At 31.5% G+C, this 26,921-nt stretch overlaps 1 protein-coding gene across 2 annotated transcripts in view; it reads left to right on the top strand.

The window, feature by feature from the left end:
* The window catches only part of LOC106874525 (syntaxin-binding protein 1), a 77,097-nt gene extending 50,176 nt beyond the window's left edge, over window positions 1-26,921 (top strand). The window contains exons 13-18 of one of the 2 annotated variants that reach the window (XM_052972670.2): window positions 10,826-10,906; window positions 19,281-19,394; window positions 21,098-21,183; window positions 23,923-24,077; window positions 24,187-24,265; window positions 25,243-26,921. In XM_052972670.2, coding sequence (XP_052828630.1) covers window positions 10,826-10,906; window positions 19,281-19,394; window positions 21,098-21,183; window positions 23,923-24,077; window positions 24,187-24,251 — 501 coding nt within the window. In that variant the 3' untranslated portion in view covers window positions 24,252-24,265; window positions 25,243-26,921. The remainder of the gene's footprint in view (window positions 1-10,825; window positions 10,907-19,280; window positions 19,395-21,097; window positions 21,184-23,922; window positions 24,078-24,186; window positions 24,266-25,242) is intronic. The other variant, XM_052972671.2, reaches the window with a different exon arrangement.

Genomic DNA, 26,921 nt, shown 5'->3' with positions numbered 1-26,921 from the left:
TTTACACATGACAAACTTCATATTCAGTTATTTTTTTCTTCACATTTTTACAAAATAATAATTCTTTGTTGAAAATCTGACATTTTAAGGTCTTTGCTTATTCATGTATTAGATATTTGGATATAATTTTTGTTATCTCAGAGCCATACCTAAAGCCATGGGGACATAGCAAATATTGGAAGTTACAAAATGAACCACTTTTAAAGTGTTCACATTTTTTCCTTTCTTGATTGTAAATGGTTTGTAGGTTAAATTCGTATGAACTTTCAGCATCCCAAATACACTTAATGTCACATCACCTTCATCATTGTCTTAATTCTTTCTATGTTAGTTTGGGTTGGATTAAAAAAGTGGGGTTGTTTGTGAAGAAATAGATTACCTTGTTCTTATACAAATGTGATTCAGAAAAGAGTAAATCAGTTATTAATAAAATATAAGAGAAATTGATGCCTTTTATTTTCAGTTCTAAAAAATTGTATGGTAAGAGTAGCTAGGCTTCTAAGGGTCTTTAAGGATCTTGAAAATATTCAAGATTTCTGTCACTATGACATTGACCTCTGTTCCTTGAAGGAGGAGAGGCCAATGTCATAGTGACAGAAATTCAGGGAGAAGAAACAATGTATTTGTAGGCCAGAGACAAATATATCTATAAATGGCTTAATGCAATCAGTTCAGTGCCCATTATCTGAATGCAGCATAAGATGTCTGTGATAGCAGCAGTAGCATCACTTCAGATGGGAGCAGTACTCCATTGTAGGGTTCACTTGAGCTTTGTAAAAGCTTAGTAATTGTTGAGAGCTTAGTAACTAGCTTTGTCAGGATATACATTCACCATCAGTTATCCTCAATAATCTAGAGCAGTTACAAGGGTTCTAGATGCATGCTGCTCTTGCTTAAGGAGAGTGATGTGCAAAAATGTTTTTTCTTTTGTTTTCATAGCAACAATGCCCTTTTGCTGTTCAAAGGGACAAGATTGGCTTGATTCCATTGGAAAATGTTTTCAAGATTTCTTTCATGTAGTAATACTTTGGTGTGAGGTGTTGCATGTAAACGATGCTTGAGCAGGGAAGGATAAAGAATGACAAGTAGTGTCATCTGTGTAGGAATGGGCATTATTGGACATGACAGCAAGTAGGTCGTTGATATTTGGAATGAAGTTTATGGGATTCAGAATTAAGTCTTAAGGCTTACCAGAGTTAGTGTGAGCCAGTGAGAGCTTTGTCAACACAGTATTGTTTATGGTTAAATTCCTCTAGAATTTAGCCTATATAAATTTCTGATTATTTTAAACCTTCATATCCTTGAATGATTATCTGAACTTGTTATTTCTATTTAAAGAATTTTTTCTATACTACATTGAATCAACTGTGTTTTGCAAGAATAATTCCATTTCAAAAGGTATCATTTGTGTATTGGGAAGAAAATCATTAACTTGATTACAATTAATGAATGTAGCATTTATAAGCATAATTTTTAGGTTTTAAAGCAATGGACCAGTCTTTCTTACAATATCTTTTGCTCTCAAAAAATTGTTACTATTAGCCTATTTCTATATTCTGACAGAGATATATTTGATCATATGTCAAATTGGTTAGAGTTAGTATGTCTATGGTTGCTGACTGGATAGATTTTGGAGAGTTTCTTGAATTACATGTCAACTCTGAACATAATACACAAATACATCATTTACTCACACATGCTCCATACATACATGCACAAGCTCACACTCACTCTGTCTGCCTTTGGAAAAAGATTAATAGTTAACTGTTTTGTCAATGAATACTAATTTTTACTGCGTGGCCATCCATACATACACACATTCACTTTTCAGGAACATGATCTTCAGAGAGAATACATTTTGTTCAATCTAACCCTTTCGAAATTAAAAACTCTTGCTTTATTTATTTATTTATTTATTTCTTGACTATTTTCTTTTTCAATTTTGAGTGTTGTTTTGCTGTTATTGCTAGATTTGTTTAATTACATGTTCCAGTCTTACGATATTTCTGATATGCCAGTGTGATGTATCAGTTTTATCTGAATGAAGACCATTAAAAATATGCCTGTATGCATTCTAATAACAAGTTCTTGCTGATGTATGAAAGTAGATGATAGGTTGGATGGGAGAGGGAAAGAAAGTTGAATATTTTGTGTAATTAGATTATCACTAGGAACATTTCTTTTAGATAATTTTCCAATTGTAAAGTTTCTTTTTGAAAGTATTAACAATATCTTGACATGGAAAGAATACTGAACTGTTTCAGAAAATTTTCAGATCAAACTTTACCTTTTCAAATGGATGGCGACTTGTTATCAAGAAGTATGTAATCTTCTCATACATTTGAATTAATATAATGAAAAGTAGGATACCAGAATTAAATTTCAAATAGAATTAATATTAATAAACAAACTTTGTTTATAATAATTAAAAAAATGTTTTTGTAAATGCATATTTTCACCAAGTATTTTAGAATTAAATCAATATAGAAAAGTCAGTATCTTGTTTCTACACAGAAAATATGTATATAAATTTTAAAAAACTATTTTCGTTGTTCTACTCTTGTGTTAAAACACTGATAGTAGCCATGCTGTAAAGATCACCTTAAATGTGATCGAAACAGATCGTAGTAAAGAGAAAATGTATGTTTGCTTATTAGTTTTAAAGACTAAATGTTGATTATTTAGAGGTAGTAAGGTGTTTATTGGTGGTAATAAGGTGATTACTAGTGGCAGTCAAGTCTTTAATAGCTTTAAAAATATAAAATATTTCTAACATGAAGTTTTGTTAGTTGCTATCATCTGAGAAAACTTTTTCTTGCCATGTAATTAGAGTTACTTTTTAAAAATAGGTTGAAAAATTCTACTATGGTGTATGGAGGAGGTTATGGTAATATTTATCTAATGCAGCCTCAACAACATTGTTTACTAAATAATCTAATTTGTTACATTTTCCTGCTAATATTGAAGATCTATATAGTCTTTACTCTCACTGTCCTCAAAAATTGCTATTATCTTTTTTTGTTTCTATATTCTGAAGTTACTTTGTGACTATTTCTTCAATGTTTTTAATAGCAAAAAAATAATTAAATAAAATTTTAAAATACTTGGATTTTCAGCTATCTTTGGTCTACATAACTAATGATTCACTTATATTATCTCAAGTATTACCAATCAGGATTTTGAAATACTTGTTTACTTTTTACTCTTCTAATATATTTTCATTTCCCTTGTATGTGTTGTGCACATACATTCCTTGCTGTGTGAATATACTTTTTCATGAACTATTTAGTTTTAATGTTACATGATTCTGAAATAGAACTAAGAGAGAGCCTCATTGCATTTGAAGGTTGTGATTTGGCTGGTAATTTTAGGAGTTGATATTTACAGCATCATCTTTAGTCTTTTACAATTTCCATAGACAAAATTAGAGAGAATGAACAAAAATTCAAATAGATTCCTCAGGAAATGGTTAAAAGTTTCTGTTTATTTCACAACATTAATGCAACTATAACTACCTTAAGACCAATGGCTAAAAAGTAAAAAATATAAAAAACCCTACTGTTAATGAATAATAAGGAATTCCGCAAAGCCCATTGTTTATGTAGCCTTCGTAAGAATTTGGACAGGAAGTCCAGTGTATGAGTGACACTGTCAAAATGGCTAAAACCAACCTGAAAATAAAAAATATTGGAACTACACAAAAGTTTTGACTCATCTGATTGTAAAATTAATGGATATCCTGCCAAAAGCGAAACCTTATTACAGAAGAAATATAATGCTTTGAAGAGAGAGAGTGAGAAAAAAAAAACCCTCAAAAGTCTGGTAATATATGTATGATTAGCATGGATTTGAATTGAATTGAGGAAGTTTAAATGAGTACTTTTTGAAAGTTGAAATAAATCAAATTATATTACGTCATAAAGCTGGTATATATATTCATCTCTTAATCTTAAATGGAGCAACATTTAGATTCTGGGACTGACAAATTTAGATACTGGGAATAATTCAACAAAATGAAACTTTTCTCTTGCAGAATATCAAAATCATATTGATTTAATCAACATATGCACAACAGTCAACTAGCTAAATGGTAAACTTTGTGACATTCCACAAAGAAGTCAGTAAATGATTCTGAGCATGTCAGGAAAACATACAAAGATTTGATATGGAGTATTCAGATCTTAAGACATATTGTAATAATCAAGGACTGGTCAAACTTTATGCTTTAATTATATTCAATAAAAAGAATCTTGTTTGATGATTTAAATCAACCATATTAAAGTAATTTGGAGTGTCAATAAAAGGGAATGTTCCCACTCTGAAACCTTGAGAATGAAGATATACAGTGTTCTTGGTTTAAGTAACATGGATTTGTAATTAGTGTTTGTGATAATTTGTGGTAGATTATGTGTTTAAGAAGGCTCTATAAGTGTGTGTGTGTATTGTTTTAGAAACTTTCAATCATAGTAAGTCATATTCTCTAAATTTGGATTGAGATAATTTCTTGAATCTAGCAACTCTCTTATTTTATGTCATTTGATATTGAGATTTTGGAACATAGGGATATTATTCTCAGTGTTATTTTAAAAAGTTTCATTTGAGATAAAATTTAAATATTTTGTTTAGTTCAAGTTGTCTTCACATACTAATCCCATTGCTTAAATTGAGCAGACATGTATATTCAAATTTTCCTCAAATTGAACTACTGAAGGACAGGCTTTAGCCGTTATTCACCAGTAACTTGAAGAGAAAAATGTAATATTGTCTAAGTCACTCCAAGTAACAAGTAATATATTTAGATAGAGAAATTCACTTATAGACATAAGAGATATAGCAACTTAGTGAAAAAGTGTCTTTACTGCATTGATTAAGATTGTAGTTTTAAACCAAGCTAAGACTTGGAATTGGTAAAGTTAAGTAAAACATCTTTAATACAGCTTTTGTGTTTTAAAGATTGTATTATGATTATTTTAGATATAGGAGCTATACTAGTATTGATAAAAATGTGTTGATGGCTAAACAGTTAAAGTAGTTTTTTGATAACTATATGCCCACTGTTTTTAGATACTCATTTAACCTATATGCTATTGAAAAACACCCCTCAAATTCACTTCTAAAATATTATACAACATACATTTGTAAAGGTTGTCTAATTTATGAATATATGCTGAAGTCTTATACAAAACTTGTCAAATCTTTAAAAAGCCTTCATCTATATTCTTCAGACATTTAGTAAATGTAGAGTCCTGATTATTGGAGCATCAATTAATTTCATTTTAATATGATCATTTTATCATTAATCAGTTGTTTTATAAATTATAATTATTGTGTGCTGTGATAAAATATGGATTATCTAATATATTATGAAAGTGGAATATATATTCTCAAAATCATAGCAAAAAGGAAAAAAAATATTCTAAACTTTTTTTCTCCAAGAACTGTTACAAGTTTGTTTCTTGCCCCAAGTTTAATTTCCTATTTAAAGGCTCTGCTTAGAATTTGTCTTGTTTTGTAACATACAAAATGAAACCTATAAAAAATTTACTGAAATCTTTATATACATAACCTAAGAGGAAAAGAAAAATACAAACATGGGATGGATATGTGCAATACATTGTATGTGTGTGTGTGTGTGTGTGTGTGTGTGTGTGTGTGTGTGTGTGTGTGTGTGTAACATACAAAAATTGAAGGAATTAAAGATGAGATCCTCTGTATGGTCACTTTGTTTGCTAGAGAGAGCAGTCATTCTCCTTCAGAGTACTTTCTTACAAAGGAAAGAAGTGAATCCAGGATAATTTAAACCTGGACATATACTTGAAAACAAGGACTGAGCAATCTCAACAGGAACGATTTTCTTCATAGGTTTGTTCAGTTTGATGACCTGAGGCTGAACAACAGCTAATGTTGAAAAGATGGATATTGTTTTGGGATGTTTGCTAACTAGTATCCTATGTGTGAAAATAATACTTCTTGAAATATAACTAGTTCTGTTATATAACATTGATAATTTTTAAGGAAAAAAAATAATTAATTGGAGCATTTGAAAATAGGTTTCAGGTTTTTATTTTATTTCATTTTGGATAATTTTATCATTTCAATTATATTCTATAATTATTATAGATATTTATTGTAAGGAATATAAATTGAAGTTCTTGTATCTTGGGAAGGTCATTTTGCAAATAAAAACGTGCTCTAGTTTTGTTTTACTTCTTTATTATTATTAGTGAACAGTTAAACCAATTAACTGATTAATTAATTGTTTCTACCAGTTAGTCAATTTGTCTATTTGTCAGTCAAGTCCTTAGCATTCATATCCTCATCAATGATGTGCTCTTGTTGCTATATGTCTGTCATGATGTATCTTGACTGGATATGTTGTGTTTGCATACATCATAACAGACCTGAAGCAGTGGTGATGAATGGGCTCTGACAAACCATAATTGAATAATTCAGCAAATGATTAGTCAAGTAATTGATTAATTAATTGTTAATAAGTTGACTAACAATGATAATGATAAAAGAAGTGAAGTAGAAACAGCTCATGTGTTTTTATTAGCAAACTGAAGCACTCTTCCCAAAAATACCCCAAAACATATACAATAACATTTGTTTTAATACAGGATTTTGTATCAAGAATATTTCAAAACAAACACAAAAACAAAATTGTTCTTTTTTTTTTATTTTTATTATTATTAAATATTAAGAAAAATGCAGAACTAAATCTATGTAGACACAAGAAAGTAGCCTATTTCCACCATCATTGGTTTGCATTAAAATGGCAGTTGTTTTTCTTAAGGAATAGTTAGTAGAGTGAATTACCATTTTTAAGGTGCATGTTTTCATCATCATCATCATCGTAATCATCATCATCGTCGTTGTTTAACGTCCGCTTTCCATGCTGGCATGGGTTGGACGGTTTGACAGAGGACTGGTGAGCCAGAAGGCTACACCAGGCTCAATCTGATCTGGGAAAGTTTCTACAGCTGGATGCCCTTCCTAATGCCAACCACTTTGAGAGTCAGTCTTAAACATTTTTAGCTGAAATATAACTTAAAACAAAGAAATATCACAATAGAGTTACTTTTAATCTTTAATCAGAATCTGATAGTTGTATGTCTAAATAGTCAAAGCTAAGGATTTTCTATAGACTGAAAGGTACTTAAAATTGTAATTACGCATTTATTTACTTGTTAATAATTGTCATTATTTTACCCAAAAACTTGCATAAACCCTACTATCAAAGTAAATTGTAACATTACTTATTTGATATTTCCTTGTTGAGTAAGGTAGCTTGAAGCTGTGGCTCTTATCTTCAGCTTTTCCCAATGCTTGTAGCAGAGTTTGAGCTAGGAAAATTGATTTTCTTTAAATAATTATATGTATTCTGTATATATGTTGGCTAAATATTCTACAGAATTCTAATTATTATTTAGGTATTTATATTATGAGTATTATGGGGAAACAATATGTTCTTGGAGAATCAAATTTATTACTTAGCTTTGATTTCCAATAAGAATTATTCTATTTATGACCCTAATGCCCTTGAGGAAGGTTTGAATATTACAATATTGTATTCTACTTTTCTCAAAATCCCATGCATTAAAAAATTATATTTAAATAATTATATGCAAGTTGAATGGGTGATAATTTTCGTTATGGAAATTATGGAATAAGTTAATCAGCACCCACAGATTTTATAAAAGCAAAATTCAAGTTTCATTATCAGCTTTTTTGTTTTAATTTTATAAATGGTGTCATTATTTTTTTCTATTTTTTAATTTTTTTGATTTTTTTTTTGTTCATTAAATTTGAAGCTGTGAAACAAAACTGAATTGTACTTCATAAGTATTAGTCATTGTTGCATTTAATATAAATAAAAGCCAAAATTTACCAAAAAAAAAAAAAAAAGGTCTAAATACTTTCATGCAGTCGAATTCGTTTCTTTATGACTTTGAAGCTAACAGATTTTTGTTGGGGTTTTCATTTTTACTTGTTAGTAATTCTTTGTAAAAATGTCATAATACATGCTTTATTATTTTTTTTTTTCCTTTCGTTGTTTTGCACACTTACAAATCCAAATGTCATAAGAGACTGAATTTTAAACATTTCACCTGCTGTAATCCATTTCCTCAAGTTAAATTTTGTAGTTCTCACCACTTTTACCCAAACGCTTTTTAGATATACTCTTATAAAGCTGCTGACACAAAATCTCCTAGGCAAATAAATGCACATGCAATGCACATGATCTGAATTTTAAAAATTATTTCAATATATATATATATATATATATATAGATATATATATACATATAGATATTCTTTTTAGCTTTCTACATTGAGGTCTCAAAAAATAAAAAAATTACATTTTACTTCTTCAAAACAGTTTTTAATATAGTTGAGTTGTAAATTACTTAAATATATATTTTTATGAAGATCATCTACATTCTTGTTTGAATTAATATTTTCAATGATCTTCATGAAGAAATCTGTGTGTGGGTGTGTGTGTGTGCATATGTTTGTACTCAATAAATACACAGAGTGCAGTAGTTTTATTTAGGGCAGTCTAGTGGCTGTTACTCTAAAATTTCTCCATGGTATGCAGCTGCTTTCTTAAGTCTGAACTAGTGAAGAGACATTGCCTCATCACTGCTATGGTAGAAATAGTGTGCAGAAAAAATGTATACAAGTTGTGGAAGGAGAGAGGGGAAAAGGGAATGATTCAACAAATCTACATACACAATCTCATATACAGACACTTGTCTGCCTCTTATTATCTGTTCATAGATTGTTGAAACAACAGAATGAAAGGGGTTGCCAGTCAGAGATAGCCAAGCAAAGGTCTTGGATCATCTAAAGGTAAAAACAAATAAAATCATAAATCAGTTGGAAGGGACACTGATAATAAACAGCTGTGGTAGTCATTGCCAAATGAGACATTGGTAGTTACAATAATGAGAATAATAATTTCTAATTTAGGTACAAGGCCAACAATTTTGAGGGGCAGAATTGGTTAATTATATTAATTCCCAGTACATGACTAGTACTTTATTTTACTGACCCAAAAGAAGCTTTTGTTTTTAATCTTTTAGTCGGGAGAGAAGGCAGTGTTCATGACTCGTTATAGAACCTTCAACACTAGTGGAAGGAAGGGAGGAAGGCATCCTCAAATTGGAAACCTGGCCCAAATGCTTGTGACAGTCAACTCCACTAAAAGCACCCAAGGTGTCAGGTAGTAGTGATGGAGGTGTTAAATTGGGTGATAAGTTAAATTTACCATCCAAGTAGTTCATGTCCGAATTTGAACTCAGAACATAAAGAACCAGAACAAATTCCCCAAAGCAGCAGCAGCATCATCATCATCATCATCCTGGTCTGATATTCTTAGAGTTCTGCCAATCCACCATCTTGGATTGCTACCTTTTGAAAGGATGAAAGCCGAAGTTGTCCTTGCCAAAATTTAAACTAAGAACAAAGAAAGTTGGAACAAATACAGCAAAGCATTCTGTTTGATGCGCTAATGATCCTGACTGAATAATAATGAAAGTAAAATAATAATAATTATAATAATTGTTTTAAATTTTTGGCACAAGGCCAGCAATTTTTAGGGAGAGTAGGTAGTCGATTACATCAGCCCAGTACTTGACTGGTAGCTTATTTTATCTACCCTGAAAGAATAAGAAACAACATTGACCTCAGCTGCATTTGAACTCAGCATGTAAAAAGTTACAAGAAATGCTAAGCATTTTGTCTGATGTGCTAATGACCACTTTAATAGTAATGATGATAATAATAATTCTTTGTAATATAGGCACAAGGCCTGAAATTATGGGTGGGGGAGGGTAGCCAATTATATCAATCCCAATGCTTGACTGGTACTTATTTTATTAATCCTGAGAGGATAAAAGGCAAAGTCAACTTTGGCAGCATTTGAACTCAGAACATAAAGCTGGAAGAAATGCCACTAAGCATTTTGTCTGATGTGCTGACAATTCTGCCAACTTATTGCCTTAATAATAATAATAATGTTTCCAGGCCTTATAATTATCCTGCTATACCAATGATCTCTGAACAGATAAAGAGAGATTAACTGGTGTTTATGTGTATGTGAATATGTTAGCCTGTGAATGTGTGTGCATGTATGCATGTTTATGTACACATCTTGAATCATTCCCTTCTCCTGCCTCTCTTTTCTTCTTGGGCGCCCATTTGCATTTTATTTGTGTTGTTTTTATTATCTTTGCACATTTTCTGTCCTACTTCTGCCACTGTATTGATGATATGTGTCTTTCTACCCATTTGGACTTGTCTGAAGAAGCAGCTGCATGCCTTGTAAATGCCAGAATAACAGGCCAGTGGACAAGCCTAAATTATATACACATACACACATGCTAACTATTTTCCTAATTATCACTTACAAAATTCAGATACTATAAATTGCTATAGAATTAATTTTAAAATGTGTTAACATTCTCATTTTAGTACAGGTTTAAACATTTTATATTTGTTTATTGGTTTAAGATATCAGTCTTGTGACACTGTGCCTTTGTATGAACTTTGTTTAGTGATCTACTAAATATATACTGTACCTCTTAGTTATGAAATCAATATTCTAGCTCAAACTTTGCTTCTTGCTAACTATTGAATCATTATTTATTTGCTATCTTTTATTTATTGTTGGCACCACCAAATATTCAGCTTGCTGTCACTCCATCTGTGTATATGTGTGTCTCTGTCGGATCCATATATATTAAGTATTGCATTCTGATTGTCCATATTTCTGACAGTGCTTCATCTAGTGTCTCTGTTCTTTGCATGCAATACAACAGGGTCTGGTAAAAAATTATACCAACATTTTACAAGAAGTCTCTAGCTATGGAACTTTCCAATCCAATACACCATGCCAGCAGGTGAGGCTCAAGTTTTCTATTCCTGGCATTGCTGTCGTTTTATCACTTTCTTAGTGGCTGGATTTTCTTACCGCTCTTCCTTGTCCTCAAACTGAACAAAATGCTGGGGCATGCTGGGATAGCATCAGCAGCCAAGATGGAAACTTATCTATAAATGTCATCAATTAAAAAGTGTGTGATATTTGTGCTTCTTTTTTTGTGCCAATGTCATTTTTGTGCTACTTAATTCTTCTATTGGGCCACATCTTCATGCTACAGCTTTTATTTAAACTTCAGGATTTTATGATACCAATTATATTTGTGTATTTTTATTTCTGTGCATTGCATTTTAAGTCTTAAGTATGTGTAGCGGAAGACCTGTACAAAATGTTCCCTTTTCCTAATCTTTTGAAACAACTATGTATTCATATGACACCATCTCATTTTGCTTTCTGCCTATTTTTTTATACTATGCTAGAATATTGAGGATAAAAATATAAACTATACAATATTTTTTTTAGATAGAAAAATAATATTAACTTTATTTCTATTGAGAATTATTCTTAATTTTATGATTTGGCATTTTGTAAACATACTTTTAGTCAATATAGCAGTAGTGCTCTAAGAAATTGTATTTTTAAAGTGCGTTATGTGCATTTTCCTTCTAACTGTTTTACCATGGTGAAAGGTTATGCTATTACTGAAATGTTCAAATGTTCATAATTTCTTTCTTTTTTTTTTTTTCTTAATTGGGCTGTCTTTTCAAGTTCGTTTCTAACCTGAGTAAGAATCATGTATAGTATGTGGATGCTTGTGAAGTATATGTAAATTTAGGGTATATCTTTTCCTTTTCTGGGGCTGATTATCTATTTAAACTGTTTCCATTGATTGTAAGCTGATTATGTGTGTTGACTGCTGTTCTTTTAGTTACTTCTAATGAAAATGAACTATTTCATGAATATTTGTTTACCAATTTAACATTTCCAATTAAATGTCCAGAAAACTACTCCTTCAGCTATATACATGAAAGTGATGTTTTCAATTTTGTTTTATTGTTCCCTATCATAATTTGATATTTAAGCCTTAGGATATCATGCTTCATCTTGTCAACAACCAGAAGTGGAAGCTGTATTAATTCAACACTGAATTGAATATTCACTCTTTAACCAAATATTTACTTTTAAAAGTTCAACTTTTAAAAGTCTACTCTACTTCAGAGTTTCTACTTTTATGAAGTAGTAAAACAAATTTTGTTTCATTGAATATTTAAATATTTCCTTGAGTTGAATTCAATTTTTTCCCCTTTAATTAATACAATATATTCTGGTTCTTTTTATTCCAGTTTATCTTGTCAACAATCAGAGAGATTTCATCAGATCTTTATGAAAAAAATATTGAATATTGCATTACTATTATTGATTTCTTAAATCAAATATTGGTTTTGAATCCATACTGATTTGTAAATTTTTGCTTCAAGTGAGTCTTTCCTTCAGCCCATTTGTCTGATCAAAGAATTAAGTTTTGCATGTTTGGGATGAAATTGACTGATGCAACCCCCAAAACACTTTAAAAACAAAACATGTACATATACACAAAAAAAAAATTACTCTTACCATTTGACATTATGATTTGCTATTTTTTAATGAAATAGTAAAAATATTTTGATTTTCAGGTAAACTTCTGATTGCTGTTGGAAAAAGTTCCTTTATCAGTTTATCCCAAAGATAATCTGTTTATAAATTCCATTTCAAATCTGGAATGACTGGCAAGCAAACACTTAAGATTGTTTTGAAATTTCCTCAAGTATCTTGCTTTCATTTTTTTTTTCATTTGTTTCTATAAGCTGCTATAAAAATGTACTATTGAAAAATTATATAAACTATGGAAAGATAAAAACCTACATCCCCTTGAACATCATAACTTTGTATTTTCACATCCTTTAGATGTTTCTCTGCTGATATAGCTGGATGACAAATAAGGCAACTTTGAACATTTTTATATTTTCTAATAACATTTATGATTGTAAGCATGCAACTAAATCTGAATTGAACACATCAAAACACAAGAATCTTACTCTTTCTTCTATTGAGCTATTTTATGAAAACTTAAAAGAGCAAAATGATTAATTTTATGAGTTTTTAAAAGTATTATAGTTGCAGTTCCTCTTCAACTTCAGCTTGAATTCCTATATTTTCTTTTGAAATAATTTTTATTTGTATTCCTAGGTTAGCCTTTAATTGATTGCATATGCTATTGTATACCCCCAGGCATTGTAGAGCAGACAAATCTATAATTAGACATCTCAGTTATGACCATTCTTGTATTTTGATTTTTAAACAAAGTGTATCTAGGAATATATTATCCAATGTGCTCTTTATAATTTGATTTGGATAAGATTTAGTTGTTATTTCAATGAATTGATAGACCAGTTAGAGGCTTACTCTTTACCTGGGATGGATTACCATTATTAATAAGTAAGACAATAAACAGTGCAGATGAAGATTTACCAGTTCAAAATATATATTTGCTAAGCTTTTTTATTAAGGAAATTGTTTTATTGTTTGGGGGCAGGGGCATATTCCAGTTTATTTCAATGAAAACTCAATTATAAATATTACTTTCAGCAAGTATGTCATTTGTAATAGAATATATTTAGTCTTTAACTATGTTTTATTTGAAATATGATACCAGTAGAGTGATGGATTAAATGACTTGTGATATTTAGTTTGGTTTCTTTGTTCAAATCTTTTGAGATCAACTTTATCTTTCATCTTTCTTGGTCAATAAAATATGTACCAGTCAAGTACTTGTGTCAGTTTGACCAAATGTGCCCTCTTCCAAATTTGTGGTGTTGTGTCTATATTGAAAATTATTATTATTGGGTGGTAGAAACAATACATGAGTGCCAGACTCATTAAATTTTCAGGATGTAGTTACATTGTGGAGTTCAAATCTTACCAGGAGTCAACTTTGCCTTTTATTATTCATAATTTCAGAGTTGTTTTCTTTTTTTAGCCTTATGTTTAGCCATGTCAGTCAAACCCATGACAAGATACATTTCAACCATGACAACTCACCCCTCTTTTTGTCTTTTTTTTTTTCTTTTAAATTGTATTTCCTTTTCAAGATTTGAGGATACAGTTAGAGTAAAATCTGGTTGCAACTGTTATTACTGATTAAAACAAATCACAATTCTTTCTTCTTCATATATTTAAATTTCTTTCATTTGTTCTGTCTCGGGTGTACACACACTCACACATGCACATACAGGTCAATTTTCTTACTTAATGGTAGTTTTATATATGAGCTTATTAAGTTACTTAAATATGAAAGAGTTAAGAGGCTATATTTAAAAGCATATAGGTTTTGTATATTTTAAGATAACTGATCTTTAACTTTGGCTATTTTTTTCCAATTTTCCCAATTTTTTAATATATCTACCAAAACCTAATATTAGTTATGTGAATAATTTTCCTGGTTTGGCATCAGTGAAGCTAATGTAGTCTGATTAACTTTTATTTTAAAGTTATTACTTTCAAATAAAATTTACTATTGTTTTAAATTTCATTACTGGTTGAACTATCTGATCCCCTCCACTTCCATTGTAAAGCATTAACTTTGACACTCAAACATACATCTTATGTATATGCTTAAGTAGAATCAAGTAACTACAAAAATATATTCTTTTTGAAATTTTTTAATATTTTTTTGATGGCTGATATTCATCATAAATATTTACCACAAGAAGTAAATTTAATGATAAAGTGTCAATATTATTTCTTGTAGAATTAATCTCATACATGATAGATTGAATGCAATGTTGGAAATAGGAAACTACTTGACATATAATACGGTTACTGCTCTAACACTGCATCAAACTTCAGTTTATTATCTCTTCCTTTTTGTTTATTTCATGTTTTCTTTCTTTCTTTCATGTTTTCTTTGTTTCTTTAGTTTGACCCAAATTTATTCTCTGTATAGATCAATATACTATTTTTCTTTATTTGCAATATTTATAGTAACTTGGATAACTTAATTTCCTGTTGTTGATGCTATCACAGTTGTCACCCCAGATAATGTCATTCCCTTTCAATAAACCTCTGTGATTTGCTTTTAAATGTGTCTCTATGTACATGTGAGAAAGAGGTAAATGTATACATCCTATGTATGCATATAGAGAATGTATTTTTTTTTTATCCAGGTACGACTGTCAACACCATTCTAGAATTTTTTTTTTTTGTTAATTTGATGTTAGCTTTTTTAAATTGTATTGGACATTAAATTGGAGTCATGAAAATTGCATTTAGACGCTTTTTTATTCTCCTTTTAATTTGTCTTGTTTTGTTGATTTTTATTTTCTTTGACATTTAATTTTTTCTAGATTGAAATCTTTGTATTTGTGGTGTGTACAATTTGAAACTGATAGGCAAACCTTATGGTATCACATGACTGCAGTTATCTTTGTCATCTTCAACTTTTTTTTAAGTACTGAATAGCAACCAACTATAAAAGATATGTCATTAATGGCACTTATGAATACAATAAACATGAAATCAGTATCAAATATTAAACGCTTAAACATGGTAGAAGAAAGCTACTGATTCCATGTTGGTTATGATTTGATAGAGATGGCAGATATTTTACAGTCAGTTCATGACAACTTTTCTCTCCCAATACAAGGTACAAAACATGATATATATTGTGACCTATGGCAGTTAAGCAGATGTAATTATTGTTCAAGTTCTGCAGAAATTGCAGAGGAACAAGTTTGCTACATGTGAAATGTTACTGGAAGGGTTGAGTACATGAATATAGAAAGTTACTAAACATCAGACATTGATTGTGAGCAGGAGTACTAACTCAACAAGTTCAGGCTTGTAAGTGGATGGTGTGTATAATATAAAAATGATATAGTCTGATGGTAAAATGCACCTGAGTTACAGATAAACCAAAGCGCTGGTTACAAGTAGTTGAGTCTGAGCAGATGATGGTAGCACTCATAGATATCATAGCTACAAGAAACATGGAAAGATATTATTTTGCAAACTTATTCAGTCCATGCCAGCTTGGAAAAATAGACATAAAATGATGATATTTGGAACTTAAGGCTTTATGTAGTTTTTAAGGTATTCATTTATGTACTATTTGTCAAATTTCTTGTCCCTTAATACTTATATTTCACGATCATCATATTTGTTGCTCCCTGTTTGAAAATTGATTTAATCATATTTTGAAGCTGTTAATTATTCCACATCAACAAAACCAATTCATATCTCCTTCATTTTTCTTTTTATATTCTCTTTTGACTTAAAAAGGATTTTTACTTGTATGCAATATTTTTTTTTTCTTCCTAAAATGATATTGACTATTTTTTGCATGCCATTATCCAAAACCATCGAACTTGCCAAAGCAGTGTTTCTCAATACACTCTCTCACTTTACCCATCACAGTGAAGAATTTGATATTTTCCAAAAATCTTAATTTCTATATTAGAATTTTAAAAATTATACACAACTAAATGTTTTCACTCTGGTCTAACAACCATAGATTCTTATAATTTCCAACTATATTGAAATAGACACAATTTCAGTTCACTAGAATTGTAAATAATAAAAAAAGAAAATTATGCAAATTCTATGTTGGGTATGTTTTGCTGAAATAAAAATGTTTTCTTATTAATTTCTTAATTTTTAACTTTCTTAATTTTCAATTTTCTAAGTGGGATGATTTAGTGTAAAACTGATGTTCTTAAGGTAGGAACCTAAGGTGGAACATTGAGAAACACTGTGCTAAATGAAGCCTTTTAATAATGTCCTAGTCATAATGAATAAGAAAATGAAACAAATTTCACAAAGAAAAATTAAGTCAGTTTGCTATATTATTTTAATCTAGTTCCAATGATAATAATTTCTGGTATTAGTCAGGATATTCATTGCTGATTGCTCAAAATATTTTTAGAGGATAACTTTTAGAGAAATGAAGCCAAAAGAAAAATTTAATTCAATATCAAGTGTATGTGATAGATATTAAACATGTATCTACTACTTTTATTTATTTTTTTAAAGCTTTGTGCTTCTCTAATATGATACAAGAATATTATTGTCTAAATAACAATTGACCCCAGTAGGATTGGTTAGTAATGAAGTTTTATCTTAACTTGAAAAAAAAAAAAATAATAAAATCTGTCAAGATACCCTGCAGTCATGTTTTCAAATAAATGCCACACACCAACTGAATATTGTACAGGTTTATAATATATTCCATGATTTTCATTTCAATTTCTAAGTAGTTCTTACCTTAGCACTTGAAATCGTTTTCAATGGAAATAAAGAACATTTCTACTTTACCATTTAGAAGGCAGTTATGTTATCAGCTAGTAAACTTCTCACATTACAAAAAGAAAAAAAAAGTTATTGCATGACTGGATTATTACCAACTGATTTATGCTTTTGTCAATATATAAAGTAGCTAGTTTGGACATGCCATTTTTCATTACTAAAAAAAAAAAAAGACTACTGGACAATTTTTTTACTTTAAATTTTAAATTTATTTTTATTTTCATCATATTCCTTTTAAGCTTTTTTTTTTTTACTTCCACTGTGTATGATAGATATAATTCATTTTATTTTGATTTTATCTTTCTTCATAAATATGTTGTTGCTTTGCATGCTTCAAATGTTCTACCAATCTAACAGTGATACAGATTTTAAATATACTTTGGTAATATCACCATTACTATAAAATAGCTACAAACTACTATTGGATTAAATATTAGCCATACTTAGTCATTACTGCCTCTCAAAGACTAATTACAGAGTTTTTGTTAGATTTATTTATTTATAGACAAGTATTTAGCATCTTATGTAGGTTAACTGCAGCATTTAATAATTTATTTATGTTGTAAAATATTTTATTGATATAAGTTTTCTAAAAAATATTCACAGCTTATATCAAACCCATATTTAATTATTTTCTTTCCTAATTAACATGAGAATAATTTATATAATGTATTCAGAAGGTTTTAGATAATTCAGCAATACATAGAAATACCATAGAGTTTTATTACACTTTCCTGAAGTGATAGACTATTTTAATCCTTTAACTTTTCTCTCTTCAAAACAATTTAAGATATCCTGGCAAATTTTATGATACTTATGTTAGTTCAGTCTCTGTAACTATAGGAATGAACATTTATATAGTATGAACTATTACATTCTGTTGTATACAGATTAATGAAATGTTTCTAGTTAACTGTACAAACTGATGATTTTATGATCTACCCAAATTCTCATTTACATTGCAGGAGCTTAAGTAGCACACACACCAATGTTTAAATTATCTGTTGGTTCACATTGTTATAAAACACTGGAGTAAAATTTACATAACTTTTAGACTATTATTTTTTAAAAATTCTTTTACTCTATTTTAAAAAGTTTCTTTATATATTTATCAGACATTTATGGATTTTTAATTTTTTTTTATATAACAAACTGATACTTCAGTCTGTGTCATTTGCAACAATTTCAAAAGTACAATTTCAGAAATTTGACTGGATTCCATAACTATTTACCATGAACTATATTGTGTTCTAGGAGCAGGCTGTAAAACTTTTATAAATCAAAAAATTATTTAGGAAAAATTATTTCTTATATAAATGTGAAGCTTTTTAGCTGGAACTGAAAATTTGATAGCAAAGACATCAAGTAGTAGCAACTCCAGTTGTAAGACTTATGAAAAATATTTTATTAAAATTTATGTTTTCTGGTGGGATTGGTTATATAATCTCTTAGTGTTAAATTTTATTCCCTTCCTATGTTATATACAATAGTCTATTTGATAGATTTAGATATTATCTAAATTTAGTTAACAAAGGTGTTGTCATTGATTATATTTAAAATTTAAGATGTCAGTATAAAATACTAATCTGTATTGTCAGATATGATTAAAAATGCATTATTTTCTGACCAAAATCACAATGATTCTGTCTGAGAGACTGAAGGTGTGTAGTAGAAAACATTGCAACATTTAAATATAACATGTTCAAAAGAATCAGTAGCTCTTTGTTTAGTAGAGGTGTATGGTATACAAGTAAATGATCAAATTATCATTTGATTTTTATTGTAGTTATTGCCACCCTGTCTTTATTGTCAACAGAATATCCTTAAAATGTAGCACGTACAACTAAAACATGATACCAGTTCCTTGTATTACGAGAATTTAAAAAATAATAAATGAAAATTTATACAAACTAATATAATTTACTAATGAAAATGATTATTAGGCTTATCACTATTCCCAGTAGACCTTTTCTATCTTCAGGTTTCTGCAGCATAAACTGCTTATTTCTCTCAAGTCAAGGAAAGCTAATCAACTGGATCTTATATTTTATTTTTAGGGAGGGCGAAGAAAGATTGCTCAGCCTTACCACACTAACAACCGAAAAGAGAGAACAGCTGATCATACCTATCAAATGTCGAGATGGACACCATATATAAAGGATATCATGGAGGTATGCTTTGTATTTTTGGTTTTAATAATGTCATTAGTAAGAAACGGGTATCTGAAGTTTTGTCCTTTGACAGTACCCTACAATGTAGAGTACTTAGCAAGATCCCAGTAGCTCAGTTGAAAGGTGATAAGAGTATGTTTTAACAGACTGGGAGATTGTGTGGATAGAATCCTACAAATGACATAATTTTTCATTGCTGAGCAAATTGGATTGTGTAATCAGAGTTGGAAGCTAAATTTGAAGTTGATGAAAATGTACTGACTCTGACTCTAGCTAAATGTAAACTATTGATATGATGCATTAAAATTTCCTATTTCACAGATACAAATTTGACTGTTTTCTGCACTGAAAATAATCATCAGATTAAAGAATTTCTATGAAAGATGTAGTAGAAGCAATTCTTTCTCTAAGAACAGATGTCAGTCAATTTTGAATTTTGATTTTTTTTTTTTTTATCATTTAAACTTTTTTTCCATAGACACAACACCTCTTTAATAAATTCTCCACGAGGCCGAACACTTGAAAGGAATTTAGCTACTTTGCCTCCATTGAGGCCCAACAGCTCGGCCACTTTGCCTCCATGAGGCCCAACGCTTGAAAGGAACTCAGCCACCTCGCCTCCGTGAGGCCCAACATTCGAGCCACTTTGCCTCCATCAGGTCCAATGCTCGGAAGGTACTCAGCTACTTGCCTCTGTGATTTCAAAGGCTGATTATTTTTCACATGCCACTGGCTGAACTGTTTGCCAGGAAAGTCAGGTCAGTGTTTGACAAATTACTACCAGGAAGAAAAGAAAAAAATGGAGAGAAACACCGAAAATAAGATGAAATACTTCAAAATCAGTGACAAGGTTTTTTTTTTAAATATACAGAAACAGAAAGGAAAGTTGGGAAGAAGTAAATGTTTAGGAAAAATAACGTACATAGTAAAAGGTCATACATGGGAACACAAGAGACACCTAAACCAACTGAAAAAAAGGTTTATGGAAGAAAGAATAAGACATGAAGATCCAATGGAATTTCTTTGTGACATTTTTGATGTCCTGATACCTCAAGAAATAATCAAATCAACAAGTTCAGTGACTAGAAAAAGAATGCAAACAGAACTTTTACAAGTAGACCCAAAACGAAAAAAATATTCCAATTTCTTCCCGGGGAATTGAAAAAAAAGGGTGGGGGTGGTAATAAAGATAATAAATAAAAGAAAAACATTAACTTCCAATGAAAGGGGAGATGCTGTGGTGAAATCCTGATACCTGTGGGATAGCAAGTCAATTGTCCTAAACTGTATAAAGGTGCATGCCCACTGTCAGTGAGTGACAGTGTGGTGTGTGCAGGCACTTGTGAAGACAGTCGTAGACGTCGTTGAGAAGAGATATTGTTTGTTACATGTTGTTTCTGATTTATATTTGTATTGTTATAACCTTGTCCACGTTATAAAGTGACATATACAGTGAGTTCAAAGAAGGGCATAACAGTGTCCATGCAATATACTCAATATTAATAGTGTAATAAAAATGGAATAGGAATCTGACTGGAATCGTAGCTTTCTTTTCAAATGAAACATATTTGGTCAAAAAAATCATATATATTATTCAAGTCAGTAAAATTGATTCTGCAAAATGGATTCATACTTTGCTTTCATTTAAGCATATTTTAATGTATAGAGTGGCTTGTTATCTTCAAGGTTTTTTATCATTTTAGGCAGCAGTTGAAGATAAGCTAGATACTCGACATTTCCCATTCTTTAGTGGTGGAGGACCAAGACCAAGTTGTCAACAACCAATAAGGTAAATTCTGAATTGTACATTTATCTTCTACAAATTAGAGAGCATTTATGCATATAGCTTTAATTCAAAACACATTTTATATAGACATTACTGCTATATTTAAAATAAAATTATAAATACACTATTTCTGCGGGACAACCTGTTGAAAGCCACCGACCAGATTTGTGGGTGGTGTAAGGTCCCCTCCCAACCCAGAGTAACGTGGTGGTGGAACAAGGAGGTAGACAGGGCTATTAGACAAAAGAAACAAGCTTGGAAGGACTGGAAGAACGGTGGTAGCAGGGAATTGTACCAATGTGCCAGAAGGGAGGCTAGGCGACAGGTTTATTTAGCCAGAGGGGAAGCAGATAAGGAAAGATTTGCCAATGTTCTGCGCCGTGAGGACCAAAGACTCGAGGTATTTCGGGTTGCAAGACAGTGTAGGAGAGAGAATAGTGATGTTGTAGGAGAGAAATGTGTTCGCATGGATGATGGTACGCTTGCATTAAATGAGGATGCAAAGAAAGAGGTCTGGAGATGCCACTACGATAGATTGCTTAATAAAGAGAATGAATGGGAGAAAGAGAGCCTGCCTTATGTCGACCCAATAGAGGGACCAGCTATCCGAGTTGATAGTACCAGGGTAGATAAAGCAATTAAGAGTATGAAGACCGGGAAAGCCCCCGGCCCATCAGGAATCACTGCAGAGATGCTCAAAATATCTGGCAGTGTTGGCTATAGCCTAGTCACCCGTATTACGAACCAGGTGATACACGAAGGAGTCATACCCTATGACTGGTGTAGCAGCATCATAGTCAACTGCTACAAAGGTAAAGGGGACGCTTTAGATACAAATAATTACAGAGGCATCAAGCTGTTAGATCAGGTTATGAAAGTTACAGAGAGGGTCATAGCCCAACTAATTAGGGAGCGAATCAATTTAGATGAGATGCAGTTTGGGTTCGTGCCAGGTAAAAGCACTACTGATGCCTTATTTCTAGTGAGACAGTTGCAAGAGAAATACCTAGCCAAGGATAAACCTCTGTACCTGGCTTTCGTTGACATGGAGAAAGCCTTTGACAGGGTCCCCCGATCCCTTATCTGGTGGTCAATGAGGAAACTTGGGATAGAAGAATGGCTAGTGAGAGCTGTGCGAGCCATGTACAGAGATGCGGCCAGTAAGGTGAGGGTTGGAAATGAGTACAGCAATGAATTCCGGGTAGAGGTAGGGGTCCACCAAGGTTCCGTCCTCAGCCCCCTATTATTTACCATAGTCCTCCAGGCAATCACAGAGGAGTTCAAGACAGGTTGCCCCTGGGAGCTCCTCTATGCTGATGACCTTGCCCTAATTGCGGAGTCACTATCAGAACTAGAGGAGAAGTTTCAGGTGTGGAAGCAAGGTCTAGAATTGAAGGGCCTTAGAGTCAACCTAGCTAAAACCAAAATCCTAATAAGTAGGAAGGTAGATAAAACACAAACCCCTTCAGGTAGATGGCCCTGCTCAGTATGTAGAAAAGGAGTAGGTATTAACTCTATAAGATGTACCCGGTGCAAGCTATGGACACATAAGAGGTGCAGCAACATCAAAGGCAGGTTAACTAGCAAGTTAGTTTTTGTTTGTGGCAGATGTTCAGGTGCAATAAAGACTGCAAACAAACAGGAAACAACTTCTATCTCATTCCAGGGTGAAAAACTAGAGGTAGTCGATAGCTTCCGCTATCTGGGCGACCAAGTTAGTAGTGGGGGTGGGTGCGCTGAAAGTGTAGCTGCTAGAATAAGAATAGCCTGGGCAAAGTTTAGAGAGCTCTTACCCCTGCTGGCGACAAAGGGACTCTCACTCAGAGTAAAAGGCAGACTGTATGACGCATGCGTACGAACAACCATGCTACATGGCAGTGAAACATGGGCTGTAACTGCTGAGGACATACGTAAGCTCGCAAGGAATGAAGCCAGTATGCTCCGTTGGATGTGTAATGTCAATGTGAATACCCGTCAGAGTGTAAGTATCTTGAGAGAAAAGCTGAACATTAGAAGCATCAGTTGTGGCGTGCAAGAGAGACGATTGCGCTGGTATGGACATGTGGTGAGAATGGAGGAGGATAGCTGCGTGAAAAAGTGCCACACCCTAACAGTTGAGGGAACCCGTGGAAGAGGTAGGCCCAGGAAGACCTGGGCTGAGGTGGTGAGGCAAGACCTTCGTACATTGGGCCTCACCGAAGCGATGACTACGGACCGAGACCTTTGGAAATGGGCTGTGTGTGAGAAGACCCGGCAAGCCAAGTAAGATCGTTGCCAGTGCCCCTGGACTGGTTCTTGTGCGGGTGGCACATGAGATGCACCATTTTGAGCGTGGCCGTTGCCAGTACCGCCTGACTGGCTCCTGTAGGATTTTCGAGCGAGATCGTTGCCAGTGCCCCTGGACTGGCTTGTGCGGGTGGCACATAAAAGACACCATTTCGAGCGTGGCCGTTTTCGTGCGGGTGACACGTAAAAGCACCCACTACACTCTCTGAGTGGTTGGCGTTAGGAAGGGCATCCAGCTGTAGAAACTCTGCCAAATCAGACTGGAGCCTGGTGTTGCCATCCGGTTTCACCAGTCCTCAGTCAAATCGTCCAACCCATGCTAGCATGGAAAGTGGACGTTAAATGATGATGATGATATTCCATTAAGTGTTTTTTGATTTTCTTGTTAAAATTTGTATAGTCAAATCATTTTTGAAAACTTTTCTGATGAATTTTTTTTTTTGCTTTGTTTTGTAGTGTCCGTTACGGACACTGGCATAAAGACAAAGGTCAAGCAAGCTACAAGAGCGGTCCTCGCCTGATAATATTTGTGGTGGGTGGTATTGCTTATTCCGAAATGCGAAGTGCCTATGAAGTGACACAGGCTGTCAAGAACTGGGAAGTTATTCTGGGTCTGTAACCATTTGATATTCTAATGATTTTCCTTAAATTAGTTGGATTTTAATAATAGTTGATTTTCAGTATTTTTGATTCTTATAAATCTACATTTATGAATTTCAGGTGCAACCCATATCCTAACACCAGAAGGTCTTCTACGAGATCTCCGCAAGATTAGCAATCCCTAATTGAAGCATTAGCTGTGAGTTTTTACTATCTCAATTTATATATTGTGTGGTAAATCACTGTCTGTAATTTATGTATATTTTGTTCATTTTCCATAGAAAATATACAAGCTTTGTGAATATACATAGGTGCAGGCGTGACTGTGTGATAAGCTTGCTTCCCAGCCATATGGTTTGGGGTTCAGTTCTACTGCATGGCAGCTTGGGCAAGTGTCTTCTATAGCCTTGAGCTGACTAAAGCCTTAAGACTGGATTTGGTAGATGGAAACTGAAAGAAGCCCATTGTGTGTGTGCGTGTGTTGTATTTCGGAATGGTCATTTTTATTTTTTATTGCCAAATAAATGCACACACTATATTTGACTAAAAAAAAGAAGAGCATGCCAAAATACATGTTTCAACACACGATTTTACATCAGGAATCTTGCAACACACACACACACACACGTGTGTATATATATATATATATATATATATAAAAACAAAACAAAAAATGGAACAAGAATGTAACAGGCAACAACAAAACATCTGGACAGTTAGACAATACAAAAAAAGGACAGGTCATTTGGAGCTTTCTATCATCAGTTGAGTTCCAGATTGTTGTTGCAGTTTTGATTTTTATATATATATATATATATATAAAAGTATATATATATATACACATACATATATATAAAAGTATATATCTATGTATGTGTGTTTGCATCCCCATAACCTAGAGGTATTGAAAAAGTAACCAGTAGAATAAGTATGAGGCTTTAAATAAAAAAATTAAAAAATGACCAGGGATTGATTTGTTCAACCAAAAGCCACAGTCAAATGACTGAAACAAGTAAAAGATACACTTTTATTCGATATTAATTTCAAAATAAATATTAAGTTAATCTTCATTCAAATATAAATAGCATTTTGTTATTGTCACTTATGTAGAAAAACACTTACCAAAGATGGATGTATTACAAGAATTTTACTTAGATTTTTTTTATTTGTTTTCAGATTTGGAAAATCATTTGAAAATTCACATGGTGTACAGCAAGCAGCACCTTTCACATTCATTCTATGTTGGCATTCCTATTCATTTGTTAGTGCATTCTACGACAATTAGAAAGGGAATTTTCTTAGTCTATTAATTTTGTAAATTTTACCATTATTTTTCACTATTGCATGATCCACAATATGTAAGACATGGTTTTTCACTTATTAGAAGCAATGCTTCTTTTCATTTCTCTACCAGGCTGTGCATGAATTTATATCAAGATGGACATTATTGTAGCAACCTGATGAGGTCACACAGATGCCTATTTGACTGATTTTCATCAGGGGCATCTTTTGGACATGAACTAGTCATAATTACAACCTTAGTAAATTATTTTAATTTTTTTTTCTTTTTTTACTAAATATATTAAATGTTTCTTTAAAAACATTTTTTCACACTACCATGATTTGCCTTTCAAATTGTTGAAAGGCAAATGATGTTTTGTATCCCTAAAAAAAAAAAAAAAAAAAAGAAATCTCCCTCTCTCCCCCCCAAAACAGGTATTTAACTAAATACTTTTAAGAAAGTTTTTTTTTTTTTTTTTCTGGATATATTTTGATGGTTCTTTTATTTTAATTTAAATTTTGGATAACTTTTTCTTATCTATGACACATTGTAATTTAAAGAAATACATATGTCTTTATTGAATTTTTAACTGGTTTAAATTTTAGATCTGATTGATACAAAATGGTTTACTCAATTTTTTTTTTTTACAGTTTTTTTAATTGTAAATGCCTCATATTAAAATGATGAGAAGCATTTCAATTTAATATTTACAGCAAATTTGGCACTTTAATAAGATTTTTAAGATTTAAATGTTGTAATGTTTGCTCTGAAAACACTAATGAATAGTATAGCATGCACTAATTTCAAACTTGAAACATAATCTAAAATCTTTTTTCTAAAATTGAAAATCTTTATCTGAATCTTTAGTTTTCTCTCAATTCTTTCAAAAAGATATTTCTCTTTTAGCTAAGGAATAAACTTTTTTATGGAGTCAGTACATTTTACAACTCCAAACTGAGAGCTATTTGAAATATTTACTATAAAATCCCTTGTAAGCTTTCACTTAGTCTTCATCATTGGTTGAACAATCTAGCATATTCAACTGTTTACAGCTTACTTTATTTCAATTAAGTATTTGCCATATTAACATTTACCATTTACTGTTGTGAAGTAATCAATTTCTCTTCTATTTAAATGTTGGAAGATTTTAACGATTCAACTGTTAATAGCTGAACCATCAAATATTTTTAAATACTCTTATATGCTTCTACAACTAAAATATCAATTTAGAAGGCTATTTTTTTTCCTCTTCATCTAAAATCTCATGATGGATGCCTAACATTTATCTAACTGTAATTTATGCTTCAATTTTGTTTGTATATAGTACATTGTGATATATGTGTATATTAATTGTATTGTCGTTAATTTGGTTATTATATTTTATTGAAACATGCTTATATTGATATCGTGTTCACATAGAAGTGTTAATCACTTGCAAACAAGATAAAAAGAAATTGTGGCTAAATTTGTTAATTTATATTACTGTTCACATTTATTTAAAGAAAAAAAAATTAAATTTAAAAAATGTTGTTGGATTTCTCTATTAGAAATAATAAAGTAAATGTTAAATATT

This window comes from Octopus bimaculoides, chromosome 1, assembly GCF_046866305.1.
Source record: "Octopus bimaculoides isolate indiv1 chromosome 1, ASM4686630v1, whole genome shotgun sequence".
Taxonomy (NCBI): domain Eukaryota; kingdom Metazoa; phylum Mollusca; class Cephalopoda; order Octopoda; family Octopodidae; genus Octopus; species Octopus bimaculoides.
This window is presented reverse-complemented; position numbering and strand designations above follow the sequence as displayed.